General features: G+C 42.8%; 1 protein-coding gene across 1 annotated transcript; it reads right to left on the reverse strand.

Moving 5' to 3' along the window:
- Window positions 1–6,024: 6,024 nt before the first annotated feature.
- Window positions 6,025–23,689, reverse strand: LOC138723163 (leucine-rich repeat-containing protein 40). Its single transcript, XM_069862065.1, has 15 exons — window positions 23,548–23,689; window positions 22,946–23,127; window positions 22,042–22,115; window positions 20,983–21,112; window positions 20,467–20,590; window positions 19,511–19,653; window positions 18,259–18,431; window positions 17,869–17,959; window positions 15,361–15,406; window positions 13,091–13,199; window positions 12,093–12,200; window positions 10,370–10,480; window positions 8,634–8,711; window positions 7,722–7,907; window positions 6,025–6,748 (listed from the first exon to the last, which is right to left on the reverse strand). The coding sequence occupies exons 1-15, from the start codon at window positions 23,687–23,689 to the stop codon at window positions 6,643–6,645; spliced, it is 1,803 nt and encodes a 600-aa protein (XP_069718166.1). The 3' UTR covers window positions 6,025–6,642.
- Window positions 23,690–24,088: the final 399 nt, after the last annotated feature.

The raw sequence follows: 24,088 nt of genomic DNA on the forward strand, positions 1-24,088 counted from the left end.
TATTTTCTTTTTTGTATTGTTTAATTCAAATTGGCTGAAAGAATGTTTAGCTCCCACTAGTGTTATGAGCAATTAAAAGTATTTTAATGGACTATTTATGATTTTTACATTTGTCCTTCAAAATAACTTGCACCTTTTGCCTTTCCTGAGAGGTCTCCTGGAACATCGCAGGCACAATCACGTACAACCCGGTTTGCAGGTCACACACCACGTTACGTGCATGGTTAGCACGTAATGATGATATTTTATTTTATTTACTAACTGTGATTATATGGCAAGTGCTGGAGGTGGGTTACTGCCCACCCTGAGGTGAGTTCCACGTGAGGCTTCCCTTTATGTGTGTGAATGAATTTTTATCCAGGCAAGCACAGTCTCAAAGCACAGATTGTTTCCTTTATGTTCAGCATTCCCAGCTACTCTGCGTGTTCTCCCACACTGTCCACACAATCTCCCAAACTCAGCATCTTTCTAAAGCCGCTGATGGCAACGTTAATGCTGGCTGAAACGGGCTGTTAGCTGTCCCGCAGGAAGCCCAGTGTGCAGGCAGCAGCTCTCCCCGCCAGGTTTCTGCTGCGGTGCCCGTAGCGCACCTTCCCACACCTATAATTCTCCTCGCTGGGAATGCGCAGTTCAGCTTTGTTAGGTTTTTCCATGCAATAAACACTTCCTTAACGAACAATCCTCAGGGAAGGGCTAGATTAAAAAGAAAGCCTGCGAGGTAATTCCCTTTACCTCATTTTGCAACAAGTTTCAAGGAGCTCAGCAGCCGGTGCCAGAGCTCCCGCTCCCGTGGTGCCCCTCAGACCTCCAGCAAGTGTGCCATGTGCTGGAAACCCACAATGGTAGGAACTGGTTTGGTTTTCTGCAGTTTTGTTACAAGACAGCTCTTAAGGGGAACAGAGGGGGTAGAGGAGGCAAAGGAAAAAAAGCTTCCAAACTGCTTTTCTTATTTTGAGAACAAAGTGAAGACCAGACCCCATGAAGCCAGCAGGGCTCTCCCACCTTCATGATTTTCCCATTGTCAGCTTGCAGTTTGTATCTGGGTGTTGATAAATGATGACCTTGCAAAGGCGGTTGTTTGCAATAGCGATCATTTAATATCTTCAAATTTGTTTTTATGTTTTCCAAGAGAATTTTTAACATGTTCGTGTCTGCATCCGTGTTTCACGGCACTCTGTTAGCTCCTGAGATGAGGCCAGGGTGTGCCAGCTGGGGATGGCCAGACCAGGCTAGTGTCTCAGCACAGGTACCTGGGCAGGACAAGGCTGCGTGTGCATGAGAGCCAGAGCCCAGCCAATGGGTAAGTCCCTACAGCTGCATGCCATGAGCCTGCAGGACAGCAAATGCAACCATTCCCCAGGGTTCATTGGGAACACTCAGCCTGAAAGACTGCTGAGGCTTTGCTAGGGTGGCCTTTCTCTGGAGAGGAATGAAAAGACCTTGGAAACATTGCTGTACAAGCTGTATTTTTAGCTCCTACAGGAACACCTGGAAAGTGGAACTCACCGATGTTACAGAACACCACAAATCTTCACAAGCCAAAAACCCTACTCAAAGTTACAGGCTGAAGTGGTCAGGAGAGTGGTTTGCTGTTGCTAGTAAGCGCCTGGAATGTAAAGACGTTCCTTGGTTAAACCTCTCTAGCTTGTAATGTAGCATTTCATTACCATGGGCAATCCCAAAAATGCCAATATACAGATGTGTGTGTCTCTGGATATCTGATAGAGATGTGCAACAGGAATGCAAAGGCAGTTTTAGATGAAACCCCATACATTTCAGTCTGCTGATGAGCAGGATCTGGCCTCAAGGGAAGAGCCAGGGCTCACCCTAGGCTGACTGTGTATTCATGGATTTATTCCCAGGCAACTAGCCGCTACCTGGAAAAGGGGCCTGGGGTCTGCGATGGCCAGCATCTCCACAGCAGCCAAGCTCTCCAGCAGCTGGGGCTCTAGCCACAGGGCTGCCCTTGCTCACACAGCCGGGCCAGCCCTGTGAACAGAAACAGGATTGGACACCAGGATCCATTTGCCAAAACCCGTCAACAGGCGCAGGGGAGGCTCCTCCTCCGGTGTGGGCTGCGGACCTACCGGAGCAGTATTTTTAACTGGTGGGATTTTACATATAGGATTGCCAGGTGAGAATAAAGGATTATCTGAGGTTTGTGCTCCCTGCCCACAGGCTGTTGTGCCCCCGCTCCCTACTCTGCCCCTTGCATTCTGCCCTCAAGAATGTCATTTTAAGCAAGCGCACAAAGAGGTATGATGTCCTTTCCAGGCAAGCAGAGATAAGGATTCATTTCACTTGTCTGTCTTGCCAGCGTGAGCAGGACACACCATGATGATACAACTTTCAGGCCAGTGGTTTGGATAAGATATGAATCCGCCGGTGGGTTGGGTTTGCTTTGGACACTCCTGGCTTGGGTGTGCGCTCGCAGGCACCAACCACGCACGCAGCAGAGCAACGGTGCCCCAAGGGCCAGGCAGGGCTGCCTGTGCCTCCAGCCAGGGAAAAGCAAATGCCAACAGGCAGCATTTGTCAACCAGTTTTTTTGAAAGAGTTCCTCTTGAAAAAAAAAAAGAAAAAGAAAAACTAACTTTTGTCACTCCCAGTAAATATTTGGGAGGTGAATACCATCATTGCATTGCCCAGGAATTTCCACAGCCCTTGTAAGGTGTTTTGTGCAGCCCCCAGCCCAGCCCCAGCCCTGCAGCACAAGAGGTTTCCGCTCTGTCCCTGGGGGCCTTCACTCTCTGCTGGCACGCGTGGCTTTGTCCTGACCCCAGCAGAGCTCTCATTGGTTCCGTTTTCTACCTGTGAGTACTGTATCCAGTTCAGAACCAACAGCTTCCTTTATTAAAAATTTTACCATTTTATAAAGACACGTTCAATTATGATGGAGATGGCTGTATTGTAATTAATATTTTGAGATAATTGTGATTTTGAGCTTAAATTATATACAGAAAATGGTCTTTTTTGTATGTGTTAAAAGATTGCTATATTACAAATGACTAACTGTACTTTTCAGTTGAATTACAGTATTAATGTAAATAAAGCTGAATGAAGAAATATTTACTACTTTATTAACATAGATTGTGAATGTACTTAATGTTTTTTGCAGTATAAACACTTACTGAACTTGAAAGCTGCTTCATTTTATGTGCAAAAAGGTACTTCAAAACTATATTTTAAATCTATTGATTGAGTGCAATCAATGATATTGTCAGTTAATTTGCACACGCAGGTTGTATCCTTCCCGTTTTATTTCATGTATGACACTTCTCCGTAGGGTGCATATTGTGTTTAGAATGCATTTTGCAGATGCTTCTGTACATAAAAGGAATACAGGGACTAAACCGATGCTGTGCAGTGTATAGCAGAGCCATTTTTCGGCTTTGGTGTACCCAACTTTTTCAGTATTTAAAAAAGTGTTTTGAATAACATTAAAAAGTCTCTTTATTGTATAAATAATAAAAATGTCACCTTATTGTAATTAATGTTTGTCATCTTTTACTATTGGAAAGGCTGTCAGGTTTGCAAAGATCCTGCTCTGCCAGTTGGGGCAGTGACAGGGTTAGTCTTAGCCCTCTGGAACCAGGGCAGATGCCAGGTGAGGACATCATCCTCCTCAGGCAGCAACATCACAGCTTCCGTCTTTGGAAGCGTTTGCTGTTCCTGTCAGCAACCCCTGTGGTGTTGGAGGGAGAGACTCCTTTGTATTGCCAGAAATGGCAGAGACTGGAGACCTGAGCAGCTCCTCTCGTTCCACCATAGCTACTGGTGAGCCAGCAAATCTGGGAATGCAGCGACTGCAAGCTTGCAAAGAAAAGCATGGCAGTTGCTGCTGTTTGAGTCCAAAAGCCATATGAATGATGGGAAAACATAAGGGAGGGTCAGGGTCGGGGGAGAGCAGCAACAGTTCCATCATCCAAGTCACCACAAAGCAGTTCATGACTTGTTCGAGCTGAGACAAGCCACTGTTCTTTCTGCACACAGATGCTACCACCTGTTCTTAACAGCAAACCCTTTCCCCTTCGCTCTCCTGCGCCACCCCCAGCCCCTCTTTCTGCAGCAGGCTGATACCAGGTCTCTGGCATCTCCAGCTGTGCTGGCCAGTCCTGGTCCTGCTGCAGCAGTTACAGTCCCATGCAGCTGCCTGTATGGTCCATCAGCCCTCCTCCCTCTTGCTGAAAGGTGCTTGCTACAAGGGGCTGTGAACTCTTGAGGGTGAGTGAGTGATTGCATTAATGCTGGACACAGTCAAAACGTGGAACGTTTAACTTTGCAGCGTATTAAATTTTGCTGTGTTACAGCAGGGACAGGGACAATGGAAAATGCTTCTGTACATGTGTTTTTCCTTATAGACACATGCAATAGAAAGGAAAACCATCTGATGGCAGCCTGTCAGCCTTCATGCAGAGACTGCATGGAAGAGGAGAATGGAAGAAAGCGGCACACTCCTGTTCCTAAGGCTGAGCAAGGATCTGTTTCATTTGAAAGCTTTGTTTTAATTTTAGATTGCAAGGCAGTGAGTAGTTTGCATTCAGACGTACTAGTCACGCACAGGGACAGCATTCGGTGTTTGCTGGCCATGGAGGACTGGAGTAAAGAGGTGATGCTGCCCAAGGAACAGAGCATTATGCCTGGCGGCAAACCCTCTACCTGATGCACTGTGCCCAGGCACAGAGATGATGCCTCCAGAAACACAGTCCTGAGGGCACCTGGTCAATTTAAGAATCAAACCACTACCACAGCTGACCCACAGGAATCCCATCCAGCTTCTGCTTCAGCCCCATTTCTGACTAATGGGCCTGGAGTAGTTTGACAAAGCAGCAGTAGATCTGTGGCCACAACAGCGAGCAGCAGCAAGTAGCCCTTCCTTTCTTATAGAATCACAGAATGGTTTGGGCTAGAAAGGACCTTAAAGATCATCCAGTTCCATCCCCCGTGCCTCGGGGAAAGACACCTCACACTGGATCAGGTTCCTCAAAGCCTCATTCAACCTGGCCTTGAACACCTCCAGGGATGAGACGTCCAAAATTTCTCTGGACAACCTGTGCCAGTGCCTCACCACCCTCATTCTAGTAAGTTTCTTCCCAATATCTAATCTACATTTTCCCTATTTCAGCTTGAAACCATTACCCCTTGTCCTACCACTGCAACCCCTGATAAAGTGCCCCTCCCCAGCTTTCCTGAAAGTCCCATTAATATCATTTTATATATTAATATAATTAATATCTATGATGCATTCCTATTATTAATGAAGGTATCACTTCCAGGATGTGGAAGTGTGTTTAAAGAATGAAAAGTGTCTAAATATTTGTCACAGTTTTGCCCTGACCAGGCTAATTTTGGCAGCTAAAACAGTGCAGTTGGATCCCAGTTCCCTTTTCTCCATCCCAAGGGAAAGGAAAATGAGGGAAAAGACTTGCAGGTTGGAAACTAAAACTACAGCTTTAAGGACACAATAATAATATAATAACGATGATGTAAATAATAGTAGGTAATAAAATTTATACAAATATATGAGATCGTGCCTCCACCCCTCAATGACTCTACATCATCACAAATGCTGTAGAGCAAACACAAGAGAATGGCTCCACAGCTAGGAAGAAGCTGACCTCAGGAACGCCTGGCTCTGGGATCAGAAGCAACAAAGTTCTCACTGGATGTCAGCCACTGCAGAAGAGGGTGAGACCCTCATGATCTCTCAGTTTTATAGCAAGTATGATATATACGGGATGGAGTACTCTGTTGGTCAGTTTGGGTTCACCTGCCCTGCCTGCGCCTCCCTGCAGTTGTGGCCTTTTTCCACCGGCTTGAGGATGGCCTTGGTTACCCTAGCAATAAATATAAACATTGGCCTTTCTGCATATCAATGTCCTGTGTTATCACTTCTAGAGAGAAACTACCTGAAAAACATGCCATTAGCTTTCAAAAAATGAAGTTACTGAGACAAGACTGAGTTAGAGTCAGAGAACTGACTCTAATTTAGTTCAAACCACAACCATGTTACTGGTTAGAAAATGTAATTATAGCACACAATGAAAGAAACCCAAGCCAAACTTCCAAGAGGGAATATTTATTTTGGCATCCACATCTGGTACTTTATGCGGGGCACATGCATGGTCTGCAGCCCATCTCGTGCAGTGGCCTTGACACCTCCCCACAGCACAGGGGTTCAAGCCTTTCCCCCACACAGACCAGCAGCCAGTGTTTTCAGGGAGCAGTGAAGAGAGACTGAATACCTCATGGGAGATTATGAACCAGCATACAAAACCCCGAAGTGCTTACTGCTGCCTTTGGCTCAAATGCTTTGATGTTGATAATTCTTTTTAAAAATTAGTTTAACTGTAGAAAAGACATTGTCACTGCTACTGACAGTAGCTTTCCACTGCTGTCATTATTACAAGAAGTGTAAACATATGCTGTGATGCTTTAAAACACTCTTGAAACGTGAAAATGCTTCACAGGTGAGCTCTCCCATAACATGCACATTACAAACAGCATTGCTTTTCGATACAGGCCAGGTTAGCAACAGTTGACAGAGGAGAAGGAAGGCAGTGAAACCGGAGAACATTTGGTCAGAGAGGATAATGCTTCATACTTTGATTCCTGAGTCTGGCAAGGAAACAGACTATTGTGTTAGGTAGGAATCCGGCTTCTCAGGTACTCCAGCACAGCAGCTGTTCCTTTCGCCAGAACTGCTGCCCGGGGAGTGCGAAATGGATTCCCTTCCAACAGAAGTGTCCTAGAAAACCAGAGAGGTTTTGAACCACTTGCATAAAGGTTTTCCCTTGTTCCAACACATTCACACACTGCATACAGACTCTGTAATATTCTGAAATTTGTAAGCATTTCCTCCTCTATTCTTCTAAAAGTACTTTGATTTCTGCTTCCCTTGTTCACACTAGCTCATCTTCTTTAGGGACATCTGAATTTTAACCTATGCTAATAAGCCAGTGATGGTGTATTACTGCAGACACGCAATACACTTAAACCCTACTTCCTCAGCCAGCCTCTGCAAGAAGAGTGAGTAAAAGAACTCCTGAAATACAGAAATGGCACAATAAAAGGGGAAAACTATGTTAAACCATAAACCTCCGCTTCCTAGCCCAGCTGCCAGACTACTACTCTTTGGTACACAGAGATCTCTGTGGAGGTTTTCACTTGGGGAGAGTCTGTTTTGGGGAAAACCAGAGGGACCAGTGATCTGTTGTCTCTGACAAGACAGATTGTTTACACATCACTGTTGTTTCTGAGGTGCATTATGTAAGAATGTTCACAGTCCTGCCTCTTTATACCTTATTTAGAGAATGTTATCCTGCCTCTTCTATAGCAGCAGCATGAGTGACACAGGGAGGCAGGGAGCTCAGTGCTGTGGTGAGCCACCTGGCTCACCAAGGCTGTCTATCCGTGCACCAGCACCTGGACAGACAGGCAGGGGAACTGACTCAGGCTCCAACACAAGACTCACTCACACCAACATGCCCCTTCCATTATTTCAAAAAACATAAACAACTCCCCCAATTCTCAGCTATAAGAAGAAAATATGGAGGAAACTGCACTGGTTTTACAAATGGTGAGAGAGATGCACTTTCAATGCACTGAGACCTACAGGCAGATACACTGCTGGTCAGTACCTCTTCCTCTGACAAAACGTGCCCCAAAGGACCTGGTCAGACTGAATCTTTATAGACCAGGTCACTAGTTAAAGTACACACCTCAGATTTTCACAGTTTCCGAGTTCTGGTGGCACCTGGAGAAGGTCATTGTTCTGAAGGTCCAGTGTTCCCAGCCTCTCCATCTTCTTCAGCTGCAGAGGGTCTATGGATCCCACTTGATTGTTACTGAGCAGGATAGTCTCCAGTGTTACAATGCGATACAGGACACTGGGGAATGCTTTAAATCTTCAAGAGAAAAAGGCGGCAAATCACTGAAAGTCATAAACAGGGCATTCAAAACCTGAGCAGCCTTTAAGATCAGATAGCACTTTAGCTTAATTCCAACATGCTGCTCTGAAAGGAGAAAGTATCCATTATTTAGCCCTGCATACAATGAAAAAGCTGAACAAGTTGTGTCCAGTGACAGCCCAGCATCTCTAACAACTGCAGGCCAACTCCACTCCCTTGACAAGACCACGTATCACCCCAACTGTGACTCACTGGTGTAATGATGGAGAACAACAGCCAGTTGTTCTCTTCTGTGCTTAAGAAATGCTGGGGCTCCAGCCCCGCACTGTCTCTGCTGGGAGTGACGGCAGCAACAGTCAATGCTCATCAGACACTCCGCTCAGCTGCTTCCTGCTGCCTGTTCCCCTCATGCACTTCTACTCCTCGGAATTGCTGTTATTACAGATGCCAAAGGGTAGCCCTGTTGGTAACCATGTTATGATATACTGTTCACAAGACTGTTTAATCCTTTTTTAAGTAGTGGCTACTGCCTCTGTCCAAAACTTGTTCAGCACAACTACACCACCCGTGGTGTGAAGGAGGACGTTCAGTTCATGGGTCTGAAGCTCACAGCTAGTTGATCAAGTGCTTCCTCATTCTTACATCACAGGAAAATCTTATTGCATCTGGCCCAGATTTTATTATTTTATTAAAAAGACCATAAAAAACTGAATGGTTTCTCACCTGTTAAACGAAAGATTTATCACTTGCAGTTGTGTCAGTGCCTCCATTTCTTCAGGTAAAGTTGTCAAAAAATTGTTTCTGCATATCAAATGAAGACAAACAATCATCACTGACTTCTGTGAAGTTTTAGTTAAGAATCCACAGAGACAGAATATGCATATTTATCAGTGCTGAAATGCTGTCTTAAACCAATTAATTGCTTCATAAATGGGTCAAGACCATGCTCAAGTACAGACGCTTGCTGATGCAAGCCAGGTTTGCATTTTCCTTTCTGCCAGCAGGAGATTTAAATGACTGTCCTCTAAAGATTCCCAAGTGAAATCAAAGGATCCAACAACTCCACAAACTTGCTTGGCAACTCAGCTCCTGTCAGAGGAAAGCAAATGAACCTGCCCAGGTGTTGGTGCCAAAGTGAATCAGCAGGATAACTCTAAACCTCTCCCAAATGCATTCAGCCTGGTTTCCAACCGCTAAAATGAACTCTTTGATGTCTCCTGTTACCCTCATGCTTCCCACAATAGGAAGCCAGGCAGAAGATTCCTTAACACAAGATGACAGGGGTTTCTAAGGATAAACAAAGTACGTCCCGAGTGTGGCACAAAGAGTCGTTACAGGAAAATAAAGACCACTCACTAACAGATGCCCAGATGTAGATCTAAATTCTTAATCACTGAGATATTCAACCTCCTTCCCTCATCAGTCTCACATCATCATCCATTTCTGCAATAACTCCTCCATCAGCACCCTCTATGTCACCACACCACAGGCTGGCTGGGGCAAGTCAGGATCTCTGGAGCTCATCTGGTCCAACTCCCCAAGAGCAGGTGGGCCAGAACTACGTCTGGTTGGGTTCTGGGTATCTCTATGGATGGAGCCTCCACCACCTCCAGGGCAACCTGTGCCAGCACTCAGTCACCTTTGCACTGAACAAGTGTTCGCTGATGCCCAGAGGGACCTTCCTGTGTATCCATGTGCATCTGTGGCCTCTGGTCATGACACTGGGCACCCCTGGAAGAACACGGCTCCATCCTGTCGGCACTGTCCCTGCAAGCGTTCATTCACATGGATGAGAATTCCCTGAGCCTGCTCTTTTCCATGCTGAGCAGCCCCAGCTCTCCCAGCCTCTCATGGGAGAGATGCTCCAGTCCCTTTGGCATCCTGGTAACCAAAGTACAAACCTGCCTCTTCAACTGTGCATTGCTGCTTTTCATTGTGTGAGAAACCAAAGATAATAAATGCCAGCAAGCTAATCCTGACATCTAAACAAACACAATGAGCATTCTTCTGGGGTTAGAGAAGGTAAAATGAGAGCAAATAACTATCTATTGCAAATAAAATACTTACAGACAGCTTCAGTTTCAGCTTCAGGCAGCAAAAGATTTGCAACTTCACTGCACTACTTCCCAGATAACCTCCAGTATTTTCTGGTGTGGAAGGTTGAGGTTTTGGGGGGTCTGATAGCAACTGAGCATCTCTGAGAACCTTTTATGACTGAGATAAAACCTTTCATCACAGCAAGTCTCAGAACTTCTCCACTTGGTTGTTGTGTTTTTCCTTAACCAATGACTAATCTAGGCTGCTCACTGATTTAGATCTGCTGGTCCTTCAGCTGTCACGGAGGCATTTTGGGAAATTAAACATTACCTCAGTACTGCTATTCCACTGTAACAGATGGCTGGTTTAAAAAAGCATGAAAATAAGTTACCGAGAAAGGAAGTCCAACACACGTCACAAACCTGATATCCAAATGTGCCAATTTATGGAGCATGCAAAACTCTGAGGAGAGGGATGAGATTCTATTGAAGCCAAGGTTGACATCACAAACTGAGTCCTTCAGCTCCACAATCCTGAAACCCAATACGAATATACTTTTATTACATGAGCTCACGTTTGCATTCCATTTTCTAAGTTACTGAATAAAAACCTGCTTTATTCTACAATCAAGGATACTTAACATTTCTTGACATTTCAGAAGCAATTTTGTGGACTGAAGATAATGTAAGCTTCAGCTGTGAAGCTGTCCATCCTGGAGTCTTACACTTGATGTAAAGAGAAAGCTGAGAATTATATTACTGGAGTTATTAGGAGAGTAAGTATCTCACTGATTAGAAGAGTAAATTTTACTACAAAAGCCTCCTCACTTAAACACAATTAAGAGGTCTTTCAGCAACTACAGCACCAGTGACCATCACTGCCGTCTCCTGCCTTGTCCATGTCTTAACAAAGATACTATTCATGTTCTTTAGCAGTCAAACAACCACAAAGAAACTGTTATTTTATGTCTATCTTTTGTTTCTGTTCCACTGAGCTGCTATTACAAATTACAGGAAACACAGCATTTGCTGCTTCGTGCAAAAGGTTGTTCTATTCAGAGGCTTTGGTGTAAAATGTTTAAAAGCCCAAACAGTCAGTTGTTGAATGCCTACAACAGAAGCTCTGGTCCAGCCTTAAAAACAAAAGATAATTAAATGAGAAAATACTCTTTTCTCCTTTCCAGATTGCCACTGAATTCTCTGGCACCTAACAGCCGTACACCTACACTTCCTCCCCACTGAAGGCAACAGCCTCTGATACAGCAAAACAGCACAGGAGGCACAAGCATTCTCTCACTAAAATAACTTTCTACAAACTGTGCTGGGAAGAGATTTTTTTTTTCCTATGAGAAAGAGACTAACTTCTTCAAGTTCTGTATTAAAGGTTAAAATGTCCAGCACACTTGGGTCCAAGTGTGGAAATAGGTTACCCCCACACATGTGGTGGTACCATTAAAAATCATCTGTCAGGGTTTTCTTGGGCTACAAGAGATGCAGTAACCTTCCTCCTCACACAAAAGGACTATTTATTCCCATTAGAGTCAAGAGAAAGCTTCCCCTGGACTGTAGGTGAAGTAACAAGTGCAGTAACAACAAATGCTATGTAATGGGACACAAAACCTAGCAAGAAAAATGGCATGGAAATAGTTCAGACTCCCTTAAAAACACCACAAACAATTACAGTATCTGAAGAAACTGACTTTAAATAGAACCACAGTTACACCACAAAGCTATCACCCAATGAAGGGGTGAATGCACACAGATTATTTTCATATCGAAAAAAGACCGCTTTGTGGGGAAAACAATACAGCACTGTAGTTAAGCACAGCACTTCATTATAATGAGAAGTCCCATCAGTCTCCTCTCATTTATTTCAACAATGCTTAGCAAAGGAAGATGAAAAAACAATACGTAGTGAAAAGACCATCAAATACAGCCAAGCTTCTTTTTACTGCCATCTTTGTGGTAATCAATGGACCAACTGGCACGCTACTTGTACAAGAAATGCAAGTGCGTTATTCAGCATGTGTTATACACACATACATAGCATAAGGTATAAATATACACGGTTAGGAAAAATCCAAGATGCTGAGAAACAAAAGTAGAAAGGAAAGCAACAAATGGAGAATGATCTTTAGCAAAGTACCTTGGAGGAACTTCATTCAGCTGGTTTTTGCTGAAGTTGACAGTGGCGACACGATGGCTTCCAACTGCATCAAACATTTCATCAGGAATCACAGCTGCCTGTTTCTCACTAAACAATGAAAACCATTTAGCTGAGTAATGTGAACAAGTTAATCACTTCCTATTTATTAACGAGATGTTTTCACCTTCTTCTAGATGATGAGTGGCAGAATATAGAAATATTTACAATCTGAAGTCCATCAGAAAGCTACCAGTCACTGCACCACATGTTACACAGCACCAGGGCAACAAAACTTCACACCGGTACCTTGATCTGTTACCTCGCTCAAGAAAAGCAGGGAAGAGCTGAGTGCTGTCTCTACCTCAACAAACAGGTGAATGCTGCATATTGGGCAAGAAAGTACAACAAGGTGGGCATTCAACAGATTTCCCCAATTGAGCTCAGAAATCAGCCCCAGCACAGTAGGTCACAGAACTAAGCAATCTGGAGCTCTAGAACATTTCTGTGACTGAAGCCACCTCAGCCCCTCTCACCACAGCGAGGCTCTTCCCACGTTCCAGCTCTCGGCAGGACCACGCACTTCACCCAACCGTTCTCAGCACACAGAGTTTTCCTCCCTTTTCCCATTCTAACAAGTGTCATTGTTGGTTACACTTAAGAAATAACTGAAGAGATACTCACCTACTACAACAGTTGAGACTTAATGAAAATTAATAAAACAGTTTAAAAGGCACTAAAAGCATAAGGCATTAAGCACTTCAGTGAGTTAAAAGGAATGTTATTGTGGAATGTTTGATAATACAAGGAAATAATTAAAACTCCCTGCAATCCAAATCTGCCTGTTGCTGAGCACACAAATGACAGTGAAAAATGTACAGACACAGAAGGGTTTGCATACAGTTGGGTACATATCACAAAAGGAGAATAAAAAGGAGGGGGGGAAATCCAGGGAATTGTTCTGACAACTGTAGAAACAGGTAATAGTTCAAAAGACATACCTATATTCCAACAATTTTAATGAAGTTATGGCGTGCATGTTAACCCTTGACTCGCTTGGAAGAGTCATGGCTGTCACAGGAGGCTCTCCGCCTGGGCTAGTGACATCATCTAGAGACAACATATGAACAGAGTCAGACAAACCACAGGCTGCAGACAACAGAGATGTTATGCTGGCAGTAGCTACCTGTGATGTCAGGCAGCGGTCTCCCAAGGGAGCTGGAAAAAACGATAATCTGGGAATTCAGACTAGCAATGGCAACCTGCAACACCTATATCCAGAACAGCAAATCTGATCACAATTTTACTTAAAACATTAATAGTTATAATCCTTCACCATACCCTTCTCTGTGGAGTTCCTTAAATTGCTATCTACAATCCACACAAAAAAGCTATTGGCTTAGCAAGGTGACTCTGAACGTTTATGCGATGCAGTTTAAAAGCATTGTCCTGCGTATCCAAGATGTGGCACCACATCGTAGGGAACTACCCACTCCTAAGCAAGGTGAAGCTCAGCTACATGTCCAAACATATGATAAACTCAGCTTCCACTAAAAGAAATCAAAGAAAATTCTACCAAAATTAAGCAGCATTAATGAAAAAAAGTCTACTAACAGCAACTAGTTATTCTTTCATTAAGAAAGGTCAAAAGGGTCAAAAACAAGCTAAAAGAAAAAAAAAACAAACAACCTTTTCCCAGTTTAAACCTCTACAGAAATAGGTTTGGTAGTGTTTTAGCTCCAACTTAGATGCCACAGCAGCCAGAGTAAAACTATAAGCATTGCTGTACATGCAAGACACTAGCTGATGTCACTATCCACAATTATATTATCTACTGTAGTTCACCCGATAAGCTTCTGAGTACGTGCCACAGCACCCAATTAGTTTTTGTCAAGTCAACAATATGTCAGATCTGCATGGAACCTGACCTGTTGAAGCAGTTATGCCACAGTAATTTAATTAAGACTGCCATCCCCTGGCAGACAGGAGAAAACCCATCTCACAAGAAGGAAAATCCACACATAGCATTTTTAATAAAAGCTGCCTGCATGTATTACCTAGGTCCCTTCTAAACTAAGGAAGAAATTAAGCAATTTTTGCCATTTTAGTGCAGCATAATAATTTCTATATTATATTTAACATGACCAGAGAACTCAGTCATTTTGACCACTTTATGTTTAACCTTAAGAAAGATGAAGGTTTCTAAAGATGGTAAACTCAAGTCCTGTTTTGAAAGGATTTCATCAGCTTAGCACGCAAGTTACTTAAAGACCCTGACAGCCTGATCCCTGTATAATAAATAAACTGTCACCTCCACTGTTTTGTAGAGAAAACACAGAACAAAAAGAACAATGCTGAAATACCTCAGTGCATTAGAACCCCAGGTATTGACCTTGAAAATGACTGGACGGAGCAGAAGCAACTAGCAACTTTTTGTCCACTTTTTTAATACTATCAGTTCATTTTGACAAAGACCCATGTCCATTAGAGAAATGGGATATGGAATCATCCAGGTGCTTTCTCATCCATAGAGGCACAACCTTGAATCCAAGAGAGGATTCTGCAAAAAGCAGAGCACTAATCCCCTTGAAATATTTCATCTCACTTTCCGCCGCATGACTTTTTAGTTATTTCTGTAGGGACTATCGGGATCAAGACCATTAGATGACAGCAAGGTGAATTCTAGCTGGCCAGGATTAGAATCATGTTTAAAATAATCAGTTGTTTTCTCCTCCAAAACTTTTCAGATGCTTAGTCAGCTATGAGGCAGATTTCATGGCATCACCAAGACACTACAGCAGACTCTTTTGCGCATGTACTGTCTGGGAACTGCCCATGTTATTACATGGATGAGTAACAGATACTCTCTTCGCAAAACCTCACCTCCTCTGGGTCACAGTACAGGGACGAAGCCAACAAAGAAATGGGAGCTTAAAAAGAAGAATCCCATACGATGTTCAGAGGAAAAATAAAAAAGCTACTGGAATTCCTCATGCAAAACACATAGAGAGCCAGGGCAAAAATCCTTCTAATTATTTTTCTTAATGATCATCCTTCAGTAAGGAACGTTTGTTGTCTAGTATTATCTACTAGAATAAGAAAAAGAAACAGCACTGAAATATAAGAACAATTTGTCAGGTAAAGAAAACTGTTTATCACTGCAGGATAACTGAAGGAACCTGGATTTAAACAGCCACCCTCCACAGGTTCTAACTTATTTTAATTTTTTAGAAAGATTCTCTTCAAAATGCAATGCAATAGAGCAACCTACCTTGGATTTTGCTTCTTAGATATTTCAGAAGTTCCTGGGTGCCTTTCTTTAAAAAACAAAACAAAACAACCAGTCAGTAATCATTCACCAGCCAGCAGTCGCAGAGCACTCCAACAATGGAGAGCGACCGTTCCAGTCACACAGGTGGAGCCCACAGCACTGCCGACTATGAAATCCACTTCACGCTTCCCATCGAACAGGACTCTTCACAGCAGCTTATGAACTTGCTTATTTAAACTTCTATTTATTTATTCCAGCTGAAAATTTCCAATCCCGCATCACCACCTCAGGCTCCACATTGTTAGCTTTTTATCTGAAGTGGTTAGCGCATTCCAAGAGCAAGGAAAAAAGTTCAAAGGAGCTTTAAGTTCTCTTTAAAAAGGTCTTGCACAATTGCACTTTGGAAAAGACATTTTAAAAATGGTCAATGAGGCTGACTGTTCAGTGCCCTGGTAACTTTCTACATACAGAATTATAAACTCTGGGAAAAACACTGCCTTTTACATGACTTGCATGGATTTTTAACAGCTCAGTTCTCCAAAGATTTGACTTTCAATCCTCTCAGAGCAACTTCTACTAGTCAAACATATTAACTACCTGCATAAACTACAAGTAATACAGCATAATCTCATCTAGCTCATTTTTTAGGATAAAACAAGGTTTCCCTTATAATTTTACAAGCTGCTTCATGGTGCTTTAAAACCAGGAACGGAACTATAGCACTGAATATAAATTAACATTTCTCGTTCTAGCTGGCATCTGTACTACACACAAAAAGAGACTGGTTGATCTGAGTGCAGAGGGAATAAAGGAAATATGGAAGTGGGAAAGGAAGGAACTCTCACAAGGAACCTGCTGAAATGAAAGAAACAGAAGACAAAAGACTGAGAAAGAGAGGCCAGAGGAGACCAGTAACGATTGCAGGCATGGCTAAGCGTGGTATGTGCTGAGCTGAGCAAGATAAGTGAATCCAATAGGGAAGAACTTTTAAGGGAAAGGCTAAGGTCAAACAGAAAGCTGAGCAACAGTCACATGACTTGGATGGAGAGGAAAGTAGACAGCAGCACAAAGCTTAACAGCCAGGAGAGTATATGTTACTCAAGAAGGAGAGACTATGATTTTACAGAAATTCATCAGGAAACAAGAACGGGTTTGGGACTGGAATAAGAGGCCTGAGAAACAGGAAAAGATCAGCCAGAGCAGGGATGGACAAGGGAAGAACCTCTGCCTGCTAGACTATACTTAATCCTTGCCAACTCTTAATCTCAGTATTCAGCTGGTGCTAGCAAGTGTCTGGAGAACCCTACAAGCTTTATCAATTACTCCTCTAAATCAAGTATAAAAACATCTAGACAGGCATATAAAATTCAAGTTGTATGAATTTACAGTGTTGGTAACAGATCAAGTTAGTGTAAGTATAAAATGTCATAATGGAATCCTTGTACCTGTCGTTTGCTGCAAATCTGTAATGCACAAATCACATACATCTATGCTCTTGTATTTGAAAGACAAGAAATCCCAGAAGCTAGGGAATACCAGAACTAAAAAGCAGCCAGGAAGGCCTAACTCAGACTCCTTTGTGTGTACATTTTAAGTAACCTTTTAACCCTAGGATCATGTATGACTTCTATCCACTGAATCTCTGCTCATTAATTTTGTGCGTTCAATGCACATTTAATGAGAGAGAGGACATTTTCCCCCTTCTGACAGATAGTACAGAATTTCATTTCAACAGAGAGTCTTCAGCACTGCTCCTTTTTAGAGAATCCCAGTGCTTTCGAAATATTTATTCTATTTTATAACAACGGCAAAAGCACAGAAAGAAGAAACATATACAACCAAGGAGGGACCTGCTGGGGAAAAAATAAAAGGGAATTCTACACCAGCAGTTCTGTCCATGCCCCTACTGGCCTACGTACTTGTTTTCTCAAGTCCAACTCTCGCCTTCACTTTGCTGGCAATGAACAGAGAGAGTGCAGATCTGAGGTGCGAGTTATCTATAAGGAAACATAGTGTATCATACTGCCATTGTTCAAAAGGCATCTGCCATCAAACATGCTTTGGAAATGAAATCCTAGATCCTTAATTCAGGCAAGGAGGAAGTTTAAAATAGAAATTCATGCACATCTAGGGAAAGCTTGATGCACTCATCTAGCACTGCAACAAGCTGTGATTGCACCAGCATTAGGCAGCAGACAGCTACCTTTGTTTCCCAGACGTCCATTGCTCCATTTGCAATATATACTACTACTTCTGTATCAAACCAGACACAGATCCTACAAAGCAGCAGCCTCCTTTAGTCCACAGTCCTCATGCTCTTATACACTACACTAGACTCCAGAACAAAGAGTATTCAAGTCACAACACACACAAAAAAAAAAGGAGATCAGTTGCACAGGCGATTTGAAACCTGGCTGTTTTCTGATTTTTTTAATGTTCTGGCTATACAATGTGGATAACGTACATATGTGACAGAATCAAACTTTATGTACTGTCTGTAGCACTTACCTGCAGAAGATCTCTTCGAATAGTTCTCAAAGGATTTCCCTCTAATGACAGGAATTTCAACTGCGGAAGGTTCCCCATTGTGTAAGGCAATCTGCAAGTGGAAACAACTCATTTCAAATCAGCTTCAAAACAAACTCTAAAGAATTTGCAATGGTTTGTCAGAAGGCCTGGCATTCTGAAGGTCAGGCTCAAATAAAAAGATATAGAATATAATACATTTAAGGGCAGCTTGAAAATAGCATGTACACAACCAGAAAGGGTTCCTTCCTTTTATGACTGAGTTATTTTTAAATTACATTTTACAAGGTGAAAGACATCGACATAGAATTAGTTGTCATTAGATGTCATTATCTATGCCTCATCACAGACAAGTGCAGTTTGTAATATTACCTACTGATATCATTGTTGGCGAGGTCAAGTCGTTCCAGCTTCTGAAGCAGAGTAATTTCATCAGGAACTGATTTTATCTTGTTGTCTCTAAGTTCCAATACAGAGAGGGAACTCAAATGTTTCAGATTCTCTGCATTTAATATTTCGATCTGATTTTCACCAGCATGTAATTCCTACAGAAACAAAGATCACAAACGATTACGTTACTCTAGTAAGTTTACTTTATAATTTAGTAATGTCCTAAATCATGGCACTGTCAAAAACATACAATGATGCGGAGACAATACAGACCTTTCATTTACATACGAAATATCAAAGCCTCTAAAGATCCAGAGACACGAGTCTGAACTTAGCCTTTTTGAAACCATCACAGAACTCCCAGCTTTGAGTTCCATCTCCAAGTTAGGAATAAAATTGCTTCACTTTTGTCAAGAACTTGTCAACGACTTCTTTACTCAAGAAGTTTCTTTAATTCCAAGTTACAGGAAGTTGAGAAGGCAGCTCTCCGTATCCCTACTGGAAATATTTCACTTATAAGGGAAGAACTGAGCGGTTCTTCAAACCAAAAAGAGCATACACATGCTGCTGGCTTCGCTAAGACACTGAACTTCACACACCAATGAGAACTTTGTCAGAAAATGCTGAAATAGCTTCGGATTTTAACTGCTGAGTCAGTTATGCAGAGCTAAGAAGGTACTTGCATTCTTTGATGGATTTGGTCACTGGAATCACCACAGTGATATAGGCACTCGGTTGGTCCAGTCATTTTTCTACCAGTTGAGTAACAAATTTCTGATGTTCTGAGGTAGGCGACTTTTAATTATAAACAGCCTGGGAATTAAGGCTGCAAAATACTTCCAAGATCTGACTATGCTAAAAGGAAAAAAAAAAACCACACTATACTTCTTCTGCAGTTACAGAAAAAAAACATAGTTAACAAAGCAAATTTATCCAGAAAATGTTCCTGGAGATAAAAAAAAACCTATTGCAAGTAATAGCAGATCTAGTTTTTTCCGTTATGCCTCTTGTAAATATTTTTTTATTTCCCAAATCTGAAGACTATGGCTGAAAATTTGTCTTCCAAATAGCTTTAAGATTGACCAATATAGATGTATTAAATCAAGTTCTACACACAGAATTATAAACTTTTGATCACAGCAATTCACAAAAAAAAAGCATTTAAAGTAACAGTCACTATTTTAAAAGTTTACAGCAAATGCAGTTACAGAATACCAATCATTTCAAGCCTTACCTTCAGTAATTTGCATGAGGGAAATTCTGGTAAGGAACGTAATTTATTCTTCCTCAGATAAAGTTGTTCCAAAGATGCCATAGTGGCTAATTTGGGAGGTACAGTTTCCAGGTAGTTTTTAGTACAATCCAGCTGTCGTAAACCTATAGAAAGGAGCAAGTGACAAATGAAAAATTTGAGAAAATAACAGTTGTTTTTTACAGAAGGATAAACATCCTGGTTTTCATAATAAATCTAACAACATTTTACAAATCATAATTTCGGAAGAAATCACATCAGTTATCATCAGCGCTTCTGAAAACAAGGCATCTGCTTTTCATTTGCTCATCTCTGGAATGCTTCCAACGACTGCCAGATACTGCCTCTTGTCAAGAAAGGATCTTACATTGCAAGCTCTTAGAAAGACCTGCAGGTAATGCCTACAGCATTCATAAAAAACGGCAGTCGACTGCCTGTTTCTGCAAATCTGCCACAGCTATCAAATATGCACTTCATATCAACCACTGGTCAGCTTGGTATTTAACATTCAAATATTAGAAGTCAATTTTATCACTTTAATTTATGTGTTCTTCTTTCCAATAATTTCAACTCTCTTTCATTTATGCTTTACTTTCCACTCAAAATACGTAATAAAGAAAAGAATGTCAAATTTCTTATTGTAGTCTTAGGGCTAATAACTCCTAAGCACAACAATATTAATCCTTACACTTTTCTGATCATTCCATGTCCCATTTGTCAAAAAATAGGAACCATAAGAGGACTAAAGTTTGATATATAGTAGCTGTAGCTCATTTTTTTAAATAACGTTGAACTAACATTCTTGAGACACATTAACTCTTAACACATTAACTCTTTGGGAATACATTTTAAAAATCCTGAATAATATCCACTGTATTTCTGAACATAACTACGGAACTGGATGTATGGCAGTTAACAATCTGAAGAAACTAATTTACTTTTCATCGCGCTGATATCTGCAGGCAGGTTCTTGAGTTGATTGCAAGCCAAATTGAGTCGCACTAAGTTAATGAGCAAAGCAAAACTTGTTGGAATGTCTGTGAGACGGTTGTTGGACAGATCCTGAATATTAAAAAGAGAGAGAGAGGTTAGTAACAGAGATGTTTAAAATATCCCACGAGTATTGCTACTGCAAATTTAATTACTGGCAGAACATTAAAATTAGATCGCTGACATCTTCAGAATCTCCCTGGTAGAAATGTGAATAGAAGAAACAAGTCTCCTAAGACCGACAGACCACAAGGGATTTGTTTGTCTCTTAAACTATTTGGCAAACCTTGGTTTCAACGAAAAAAAGGGCCATCATGTAATAACTGCCAACCTGCAGTTATGAGAATATTCACAAACTTTTTCCATCTCAGCTATGGTTTTTTTTTTCTTAATCAGCTGTAGCAAAACATAAGTAAATCAGCCTTTCTGCACAATTACATATTTTTCAAAATGTTCTAACTTACTAATTCTTCTAAAGCGACAAGCTGCCCAAATCCATCCGGTAAGTGACTCAGCTCATTGTGCTGAAGAAGAAGGCTCTTCAAACATGACAACTGCAGCAGCTCTTCTGGGATACTTATCAGTTTGTTGTGGCTGGTATTGAGACAAGGAACAAAAAGGGAAAAAGCAATTACTAAGTAGTTTTAAGAACATCACTACATCCAGCATACTTCTGCTACATGCGATGAGACCTGAACTAGAGCTACACCACTTGTACCAGCCAGATTATCCTGGCCACACATGGCCTGCCAAAACACCAACTCTTCCAACCTTAAAACAAGTACAATTAAGCACCAGACACACAGGATATTCCGTGCTGGCACAGACTATTAATTATGCCTGCAGCGAGACAAGTTCCTGCAAAATGTTCTCATGTTGCAACATGCTCCTATGCTTGCTGTTCAGGATACTGGTAACTTTAAGGAAAATCTGTCTCCTAGAACTGTTAGAGCCCTCTACAATGAATTTGTTTCCTGGGAGAAATTATGTGTGTGTTTGTTCCAGACTACTTTTAAACCTCCTCTAAAATTACAGTATTGCAGGTGGATCTTACATTCTTGTGTTCCAGGTGGTTCACACCCACAGGGGAAGCACACCCTCTTTTCCCTTGTGCACAACTTTACCAAATTACTCCAGTAAACAGCAGAACATCAACTTTCCAGCATGAACAAGAACTATATAATTGTTTCCACTGTATATTATTCACCGCAAGAAGCACTTCTATTCCTCAAAAACAAAACTGCCAGATGGAGGCACATGGATGTAGCTACTGCTTTTGTGTGATTCAAAATATCACTTTTTTCACCTTCTAAGTGGGACTGTGACTTTGTGAAAATAATTCTAACAAGCCTAAAAGCACCAATTTTGATCCAAAACTTATGACTCTCAAGATACTAATATTCTTTAGTTAGAAATCTCACATTAACATTCTGAAAGAAAATTTGATAGACTGCAATCTCTTATGCACACCATGAAAGTCACTGCACTATGGCTCACATTCCAGATTTGTAACGCACACTTACCTGACATCAAGTTTCTGAAGGTTTTCCAATTGTCCTAACGCAGAAGGAAGTGATGTCAGTTGATTATCATGCACCTGCAAAATAAAGGTTTTAGAAGACAGTTACTAATTTTTAACTTGCAAGCTTTTTTGTCCTACCCCACAAACCAATCAAGATAACCTAACCCATTTAGACTACAACCTAACCTATTATAACTATAAGCTAACTAACTATAACTTTAACCTATAACATAACCTACTTAGATTAGACATAAGAAGAAATTTCTTCACTATGAGAGCGGTGAGGCACTGGCACAGGTTGCCCAGGGAAGTTGTGGGTGGCCCATCACTGGAGGTGTTCAACGCCAGACTGGATGGAGCCTTGGGCAGCCTGAGCTAGTGGCATGTGTCCCTGTCCATCGCAGGGAGTTGGAAAAAGATCATCTTTAAGGTCCCTTCCAACCCAAACTATTCTATCATTCTAATACATAGAATAATTCTGTACATAAGTAGCAGCTACATATGCACCTCAAAGCGAGGTACCACAACTGCCAACCTGCAAAATTCTCGTTAACTGACAATGAAGTGATTGACATAGCTAAGAGATTTGCTATGAAAGGGAGTGGAGGGGAGTGCAGGAGCTTCCAAGATCCTTCTACAGAACAGTACCCACTACCAGCCTGTAAACTGATAGATTATCGTAGAATCATAAAAACACCAGGTTGGAAAAGACCCACCGGATCATCGAGTCCAACCATTATCAGAATCATAGAATCTTAGAAATAGTTTGGGTTGGAAGGGAATGATCTATAACAATCTTTTCTTTATCCTGAGGATCCCACCACTGCAGGGAAATGAGAAACAAAGATCCAAGACCCCGTTTTCCCAGCCCCTCAGGCACTGCCAAAGGGTCTCGCTGTCCTTACATCCAGGACGGTGAGCGCTGGCAGCAGCCTGATGTCCTCTGACAGACTCTGCAGCTTGTTGGAGGCCAGTAGCAGCTTGGTCAGATCCGTTTGCTCCCACCAGCGATCGGCAGCACCGAAGGAGAGGTTCTGATGAGCTTCCTCTGGAGTATCCAAATTTATCCGCCATATGTGTTGAGGCACTACAAACACAGACACACATCAAATTGACTCCTAGACACAAGGAGGAATTTCTTCACCATGAGGGTGGTGAGGCGCTGGGAGAAGCTGCCCAGGGAAGCTGTGGCTGCCCCATCCCTGGGGGTGTTCAAGGCCAGGTTGGACGGGCCTTGGGGAGCCTGGGCTGTGGGAAGTGGCCCTGCCCATGGCAGGGGGGCTGGAATTAGATGATCTTTAAGCTCCCTTCCAACCCAAACCATTCTGTGATTCTATGAAGGCTTCCGGCGGTCGCAGCCAATTCCCAACGTGGCGCACAGTCACCTGGATGATCCTAAAGGTTCCCCCAGCCCTAACCACGCCGCCCTTCTAGAGATGCTTTCCCAGGAACCCGCCACCCGCAGCCGAACCCCCCGCGGGCTCTGCCCCCGCCGCCCCGCGCTCACCCTCGCCGAGCCCGCGGCCCGACAGGTTGAGCTGCCCGCTCTTCCGAGCCGCCCGGAGCAGCCCCTGCGGCACGGCGGGACCCGGCTCCGCCGCACGGAACCCCGCGCGGGGGTCCGCAGCCCGCGCTCTCCGCGCCGCCATCCCCGCCGCGTCCCGCCCCGCCTCGGCCCCGCCCCGCCCCGCCGCCATTTGCCGCTGCGGCCCCGAAATGGGCGCGGGGAGCGAGGAGAGGGGTGGGGGAGGAAGAGGAGAGAAGGAAGGAAGAAATCATTAAGAACAATAAGAACTTGTAGTGATAGGACAGGAGGCAATGGGTATAAACTGGAGAGAGGCAGATCTGGACTAGGCATAAGGAGGAATTTCTTCACTGTGAGGGTGGGAGGCCCTGGCACAGGTTCCCAGGGAAGCTGTGGCTGCCCCATCCCTGGAGGTGTTCAAGGCCAGGCTGGATGGGGCTCTGAGCACCCTGACCCAGTGGGAGGTGTCCCTGCCCATGGCAGGAGGGTGGAACTGGATGATTTCTAAGGTCCCTTCCAACCC

Source organism: Phaenicophaeus curvirostris, chromosome 8, assembly GCF_032191515.1.
Source record: "Phaenicophaeus curvirostris isolate KB17595 chromosome 8, BPBGC_Pcur_1.0, whole genome shotgun sequence".
NCBI classification, from domain to species: domain Eukaryota; kingdom Metazoa; phylum Chordata; class Aves; order Cuculiformes; family Cuculidae; genus Phaenicophaeus; species Phaenicophaeus curvirostris.